Source organism: Hordeum vulgare, chromosome 2H (assembly GCF_904849725.1).
Source record: "Hordeum vulgare subsp. vulgare chromosome 2H, MorexV3_pseudomolecules_assembly, whole genome shotgun sequence".
Lineage (NCBI taxonomy): Eukaryota > Viridiplantae > Streptophyta > Magnoliopsida > Poales > Poaceae > Hordeum > Hordeum vulgare.
Genome location: NC_058519.1, coordinates 615,987,246 through 615,995,550, shown reverse-complemented (window position 1 = coordinate 615,995,550; position 8,305 = coordinate 615,987,246). Strand labels below are relative to the sequence as shown.

At 46.9% G+C, this 8,305-nt stretch overlaps 1 protein-coding gene across 1 annotated transcript; it reads left to right on the top strand.

Moving 5' to 3' along the window:
* The first annotated feature begins 6,274 nt into the window (after positions 1 to 6,274).
* LOC123430819 (FCS-Like Zinc finger 2-like) lies at positions 6,275 to 7,165 on the top strand. Its single transcript, XM_045114656.1, has one exon. The coding sequence runs from the start codon at positions 6,290 to 6,292 to the stop codon at positions 6,830 to 6,832; it is 543 nt and encodes a 180-aa protein (XP_044970591.1). The 5' UTR covers positions 6,275 to 6,289; the 3' UTR covers positions 6,833 to 7,165.
* The last annotated feature ends 1,140 nt before the right edge of the window (positions 7,166 to 8,305 follow it).

Sequence of the window (8,305 nt, the reverse complement as noted above, 5' to 3'; positions counted from 1 at the left end):
ACGTCCAATGGAAAGATAATAGATCGAAAGTTGTGGGGAATTTTATGCTGATAATTCTAGACATAAAATTGGACTCATTGGAGTTCGACGCTCCAGAAAAGCCCATTTTACTGGAGGACAAATATCAAATTGTAGGATTACGGGAATCGGTGACGTGATTGAGTCCAACTCTTACCATATTAGATGGATTCGGCCAAGCCACGACTTGGGGACCTCATTAGGACTAAGAGGGGTTCCAAGGAAGGTTATAGAGGTGCCCAAGAGCCCTTGTTCAAAGGGGCATCCATCAAAGGGCCAAGGATGATCGTCCCGACTCATATAAGGAGAGGAAAAACCTGATTTCTCGAGAACCACCGAGAGCTACGAGATTTCCTCCTCCGAGGAAGCCGCCTTGGGGTGGAAAACCACCTCCATACCAACACCATCTCCAAGGAAGAAGGGGGGCCAAGGGCCGCTGCCCCAACGATCGTGGCCGTAGTCGGCCGCCGTCTCCTCTCCGGGCTGCACCTCTCCATCAACCTCTTGGTGACCATGGCCATGTGTGAGTAGTCTCCCTCGGGGCTAAGGTCTTCTACGTGTAGCTATGTGGTCATCTCTCTCTCCCATGATGTGATCTTGATTGTGATCATAGGCTATGTTAATCTAGGGTGATCCCATGATGTTTCCCCTTCTTCTATGTATTGGATTGATGTACTTACTTGATCTTATCTAGTATAATCCCCGAGACCATGGTGACAGCGGTCTATTCTACATGGATTAGAAGAATATTTTCATGAGTGGTTTCCTCTTTTGTGAATTGATTGAAGATTGAGAGTCTCTTGGTGCTTGTCTTTGACTATCCTTGAGATATGTTGTGGTGATTGTGGTACTCTCTTTGGATGGCCGCGGTGACATTGGGAAATCCATAGAAGAGAACTACGAACTCTGAGGTGTGCTTTTGTAGCCCTGCATAATTCTCGTCCTCTCTTGATCACAAAGGAGTGACCTCCAAGTACGTCTCCATTGCATGTTTTAGTGGAAATATCATGTGATTAGATTATGTTAATGTTGTTGGGAGTTGCCACTAGTGAAAGTATGAAGCCTAGGCCTTGTTTTCCACTATTGAACACCGTTTACTTTCAGTTTTGTTTCATGTTTGCTTGCTGTCATTTTTATTTCGAATTTATATTACCTTGTTTTATCATCCATATCACTTGCCTTTTAACATATCTTCACCGAACTAGTGCACCTATATAACTCACAATTGTATTAGCTGTGTTGGGGACACAAGATACTTCTTGTATCTTAATTACAGGGTTGCTTGAGAGAGACCATCTTCAAACTCTACTTCCGTGAGTTTGATAAACCTTAGGTCATCCACTTGAGGGAAATTGTTGTTGTCCTTCAAACCTCTGCGCTTGGAGGCCCAACATAGTCTACAAGAATAGAAGCGTGCATAGACATCACTATGGTCGGCCACCATGGTCGTCTGATCGGCAACCCGACGCCTTATGAGTTGCCCTTCCCCAACATTAACGTCCTCCTCTCGTCCAGGCCGATTGGGCGATGCGCGCCTCACCCCGAGCCGCACCACTCGAGCCGCTTGCTTGTCGGCCGCCGCCAGCTCCAGATGTGGCGCCTGCGACCCCGCCGCCCTGGATTTGGCGTTCAGGACCCGCCGTCGTCTCCACCGACCATCGGCCTCCGCTCCCCACGACTCCCATGACAGCTCCTTCCTGATCTGCGGTCGCCGTCGGCCATCATTCTCGTAGCCAGAGAACACCCATAGCCCCACCACCTTGTCTCGGAGCTCTGGAATCCCTCCCTGACCAAGCCTACCAGAGTAATTGTACCCGGACGTCTAGAATCGGCGGCGTTGCGGTCATCTTCTCCGCCTCCGACCAAACACCACCATGCGTTGATCTCCCGCTCCGGCGAATCTCTTTGCCTCGCAGCTAGTACCTGGGCGTCAACACGTCCTCCAGATGCCTCCGCCGCCAACGCCGACAAGCTACAGGTCCCCAAGCCGCCTTCCCTGCCTCACCGTGATCCATCGGTCGCTGCCGCTGACGAGGATGTTTCTCTAGTCCTACCTTGTCACGTTTGAGCACGCATAAGTGACACGACGTGCTCAAGGTGAGGCGCTCTCTCCTTCCCCATTCCACGGTGTGCCATGATGTGACATACCTTGTTCAATGACCAGAGGATGATCACGCAGAAGGTGCTCGACGGAATGCACCATAGATAGAATGTTGTGAAGGAGACGACCCTCTAATCATTGATAGGTGGGGCCCATGTCTCATTTGCCACGTTAGTCGGTCAAAGTTTTTGGTCTTCGCAACGTCAACCCGACCAATGGGTCCAACTTGTCAGCTCCACTATTTCGTGAGCTTATCAAACAATCAGTGCTCAGAGTTACGTATTAGGCGTAGGACCAGTTGCTTTTTGTGCCCTGGTTCAAATGTGGTACCAAGTTGTTACTCTAGGCTCAAATGTGATGGTTTGCGTTAATAACTCGAATAACGGTGAACTACATGCGAAGTGCCAACTGAATCTTCACTTTGAGGTTCCACGCAAACCGCAGCTGGGAGGTGCTTCCCCCACGACACATAACGTGCACGATCTCGAGCGGGCTAATTTTTTTCCTACTTTAATAAACAACTAATTTCTCTTCTTTTTTTTCTCTAGCAGCGTGCTTCACTCGCACACGTATAGAGGTTGTCAAATCAAGTTGTAGATGTTCTTAGGCTAAATGGAATGTCGTCTGCCGACCAAAAGACCAGGGAGGGCCGGGGATCCATGACCTACACGTGAAGAACTCAACCCTCTTGGGTAAGTGATTTTTAAGCTACTTACGGAGGACGGTGTGTGTGGCAAACACTCCTTAAACGAAAATGCATTGACACAAAACCGTTATCACAGGTCCTATGAAAACCTGGTGACTCACATTTTTGGCTGTCCTAATGGCGTTTAAGGAACACTTCTTTCGCTTTGTGGGTATTTAAGATTAAGGAGGGATCGGAAATTAGATGCTGGGAAGACAAGTGGTTAGGGAATACGATCCTTCGAGAACAATATCCGGCTCTATATAATATTGTACGACACAAAGGTGCTACACTTGCTTGTGTTATGCAAGATTCGCCACTAGTTGTGACGTTCGGACGGGATTTAATTGGTACGAGACTACAATCTTGAAACACCTTGTTGGGAGGCGTGACATCGGTACGGCTGTCGCAAGGTTCCGACGAGTTCCGTTGGAATCTATGTGGGAATGAAGAATTCTCGGTGGGCTACATGTATAGAGGGTTGGTACGAGCTGATGTGCGAGTCGATAATGATAAAAACCTATGGCGGCTGAAGGTTCCATTGAAATTAAAAATATTCACGTGGTACCTCTGCAAAGATATCATTTTAATAAAGATGGCCTCGTTAAACGAAACTGGCATGACAACATGAAGTATGTATTCTGTCCTTAGGAAGACACAATAAAACACTTATTCTTCGACTGCGAGTTTGCACGGTCCATTTGGTCACGTATCCAGATTGTTTCCAACCTATATCCATCAACTTCAGTTGCCAATGTTTTTGGTAACCGGTTATTTGACATTGATAATAAGTTTAGAACCATTTTAGGGATAGAAGCGTTTGCCGTTATATGGTCGCTAACGCTGAGTAGAAATGACAAGGTTTTCAATGATAAAAATTCAACTCGTTGGCACATTCTCTTCAGATGCACAGGTATTCTCCGTTCGTGATTCACATTCCAACAAACGAAGTTTCGAGACCTTTTTACGGAGGCTTCTGTGTGACTAGAAAGTGACGAGGAATATTTTTATTCTGCATGGATGGCCGCATGATCTCCGGATAGGCCTTTCATAAACGACGATGATTTACGTCAACATGATTATACTATGTCTGTTGTTGTTTTATTTTTTGTACTTTGAGATAGTGACTGTGCATCTTAGTTATATAAAGGCCGGGTTGTTTAAAACTTTTGAAGTAATAAAAGCCATTTGTAAAAAAAAATGCAAAGCTAACCAAGTGCCGAATAAATGTGAAACCGTGACGGACGTGAGCAAGCTCAGTCCTCAAGGTTTGCTGTGAGCAATGGACAACGAATTCTTCAAAAGAAAATTGCCGAATGTGTACGTTCACTCTATCAAAGAGAAAATGTCGACCATCTCCCGATGTTTTGTGTACTTCGATGATGCTTACGTCCAATTAGTCAGTGTTGCTCGAGGAAGCCGCAAAAACAAAATGCACGCAGATCTCGAGAAAAACTGCCCCCCAGGACGAAGCCTGCCTGCCTACGTCACTGGCAATAACGGCGAACTGCAACTGGAGGTGCTTCCCCCTCCATACAAAACGCGCACGATCCCCCAGCGAGCTTTAAAAAGAAAAGTCCCGGCATCTCTACAATAAGGTAACATAACCAGGCTATAAGAATTAAAATATTAAATTCTTGCTTAGTTGAAGGAGAGAGGAAGAGAGAGAAAAGAAACGGGCTCTTGAGAGCATGGTTAATAGTATAGCTAACTGCTGACTATAAGCCATTTTATAGTCCATCTTATAGCTAGCTTGTATAATAGTTAGCTATAAAAGAGTACTACTTTTATCATATATGACACACCTTTCATTCTCATAAAGCACTTAGGAGCACGTGCTAGAGCTAGCTCTTCACGAAGAGTCTGCTTCCCTTCTCTCTCCTCTTCTCTCTCATCCAATTCAGCAAAGATATAATATTTTAATCCTTACAGTGTGCTCACTGTACCTTATTGTACTTGCTGTGATGAGTAGCCAGCTCCAGCATAAGACCCAAGACACTTTGTAAGATAGTATGATGGGTCAGCTACTATTAAAATAGTACACATGTAAAACATACTACTCTATATGACATGAGAACTCCTTAGACTGGTTTAGACTGGTCATAGTGGAGAGTTTCATATAGTAGTATAATGCATATGATAATACTATTAACATGTATGATACATAGTGGTCATAGTGGAGTACCTTCATAATGCATAGTACTATCATAAGTTAGTATCATAAATGACATTATTTATTAACATCTATGACACCTAGTAGCCTTGCATTTAACATGTTACGGTATCAATCTATGTTACTCTAATCTTTTTTTTAATTGTCTGCCACATTAGCATGTTTGTTAATCCTAAGTACATGATACTACCTAAATTATTTTCACTATGGCTAGCCTTATAATCGATTGTTCGCTATATTATTAACCATGCTCTTAATAAAAAGTTCATTTTCCAACTTTTTTCTCTATAGCAGCGTCCTTCATCCTCGCACTGAAGTTTCAAGACTGCAAAAATGACTGCACGCATTGCTTGCAGCTGCCGCTAGCTGGTGCGTGAGTAGGGCATCCGGTTGAGTGCGCGCCGAGCGCAGACAAGATGTGCAAGTGTGGGCGCGAGTCGACTGTTCGCAAGTTGCTGCCGTGGCGTGCATGCATGCACGGTCGCACGGGTGCACCACACCTCAAGATTCCCACCCGTATGACACTAACTTGAAGGAGGGGACCTCAAATTATTTTTCTGTTATCTTTTTTCTCCATCTATGCTTGATGAAAAAAAATCATCACGTACAGATACAGTAGAGTGCACGATAGGCATTGATTGGTGTCCATTATTAGCGTGGCCAGGCATGTGGGGCACCTGTCTCCTATGTTGGCAAAAAGCCTGGCGCGCTAATTATCGGCACTAAGCGTATGCAATAGTTTAAGCTCCTCGCCAAAAAAGAAAATCAGTAGTTTAAGCAAAGCTGCGCAATCTTATACTGATACAAGTACAGCCGGAATATATTGATGCCCAAGTCTCCGACTGGAGGAGGCACCACGAATCCTTCTGCAATGATTGTAGACGCGAATACTGATCGACTCCGCTCTTTTTAAAAGCCAGGCGCACAATCTAATTTACAAACTTTTTACAGCCATTATTATTATTGTTTTAGAATGGCTAATTTTACATTCACGAGACCCCCTCTAATTTAGCTATACCTTCTACGAGTAGTTGTTAGTTTTTCCTTTTTTATCAGTACGGCGATACATTTCCGCTACCCGAATTTAATGGTTTTCCTAAAAAAAAATGGCACTGGCTACATCAACAAGGGACGTTCAAGAGCGATGTCTCCTTTGATCATTGGGGACCTCTTCACGGACACAGCACGATCGCCGTCGTTTTCGTCTCGGTGGAGCCGAGCGCATGCGTGTCCCACGTCCACCATGAAAGCCAACCACTGCACTCCACCGTGGCCCATGCGCCAATAAACAAGCCGAACCGCTCCATCACCCATGGCTACCCCGCCCCGGCCGTCCGGCGCGCGGTATCGCCCGACCCGCGGGCGCACCGGTCCACAGTATTCCGACGGCCTCGCCGCGTCCGTCCCCACGCACCATATATACCCACAGCCTTCCCCTTCTTCCCCTTCACCCACCCAGCTCATTCGCTCGCTCTCCTCTTCCTCTCTCTCCCCGCACCCGAAGCAGCAAGCTCTGCTCATCATTCTTGCTCGAAAGTCACCTACGCACACGTACCATACCATGGCGGCGTCGGCGGCCTGCTCCTTCTTCTTCTTCGACGCCGAGCCGCTCGGCGAGCCCGGCATGCCGGCGCAGGACGCGTGCGCGCTCTGCACCAAGCCGCTGGCGCGCGACAGCGACGTCTTCATGTACAAGGGGGACACGCCCTTCTGCAGCGAGGAGTGCCGCGACGAGCAGATGCAGCTCGACGCCATCTCCGCCAGGCAGGCCGCCCGGAGGCAGCAGCGGTTCTCGTCGGCGACGGAGGCCCGGCGCGGGCAGCAGGAGTCCAGGAAGGTCTCCGTCGCGAGCTAGCCGGCAAAGCTCGCCGCCCAGTAGAGTAGAGCTCGGCTTGAATCAACGGGATCCCAAGAGTCACCGATCTGGCGAGACCAAGGAGACTGGTGTCTCCGCTTCGTCTCGCCTGAGCCGGAGAAGCAGTGACGGGTCTGAGAAAGTTCATGCGCTGAGGCTCCGGCCATCTGGGTCGCCCACTGGATTGGACGCCTGCTTCTCCGTGCTCCGACTGGCTCCTTGTTGCCTCTGTGTGTGCGTTTGTTTGAGGCTTTTGAGCCGCGGTTGGTGCAACACCATCTGTAAATCGAAACCATCTGGGAATCCCTGTTTCAACACAAAATTTTGCCCAAAGATCATGGCTTGTCTGAGCTTTACCTTTCCCGATCACCGTCCATCATTCGACCGGCCATGTGTAGAGCATCTAAGGCGCTGCACAATGAAATCTCGCCGTATACTAGTATACCAGTGAAAGGCGTAGACACCGCTTGAACGAGATTACTATGTCGCCTCCTTATCAATCAGATGTCCGTGCAAAATTCCTAGGTTAATCATGTAGACAGGGGATCGATGGGCTTGCGCAAGATTTGAGAAGAGAGATTCCAACTAGTTACGTTAGTGCACGCTACAGCAAAAGGTGGAACAAAAGGCATGAAAAGAGATTCGTTAAGCATTCACTTCACTTTGTGTTGCTGTTGATACAACGATTTTGATTTGTCTCCGGTTAGTCAAGAATTCAAGAAGATAGGGATTGAACTCCATGATCGCCTGGCCATGCACGAATATTACTCTTACTACTCTATTTTCCTCCTTTCTTGGTTCTAAAACGACGAGGGTAAATGTATAGAGCGAAAATAGACGTTGCAACTGAACATTTTGCCCCTTGGCGTTCCGCAGGCTGATGATGGTGGAACGAATAATACTACACAATTCATAAGTCTGCAACTTCGCACTAATTCCAGAGTAGTAGTATCTCTGTAAACTAATATACTGTAAGAGCGAGGGAGTATATGCTAGAAAAGGAGGAAATAAAAATAGAGGAAGAGACTCGTTATGATTTTGTGTTGTTGTTGGTGAGATGACTTAACAAATTTCCTTGATCCGGTAGATCAAGATGATAGTGATATAACTCCATTTGAACAGCGCATGTATGAACGGGAGAACTCTATTTCTGTCTAGAGTCTACAGCACTGCATTTTCTGACGACCAATTCACGTTGCGTTATTAAATGCATGGAGCAGAACACAAAAGGTCTTTTAAAAAAAAAACCAGAAACCATATTCCTATTTAAAATGTTGCACAAAAAGACAAAATTGACAAAAAGGATCCCTGAGGGAAAAGAACGCACAGAGTGAACCATCGGGGAAAAGATTTCACTCGTCTAACCCTTTTGTGTGGCGCCCGACACGTAGGCGCCACACTACACTGTGTGACGCCTAACCGTTCGGCGCCACACGTCCCGACCACCTCACAGAGAGGGCCCATCCCCCAGGC

What these genes read in the sequence shown, in the direction of transcription:
- LOC123430819 (XM_045114656.1), top strand. Translation starts at nt 6,290, where the DNA reads ATGGCTACCCCGCCCCGGCCGTCCGGCGCGCGGTATCGCCCGACCCGC.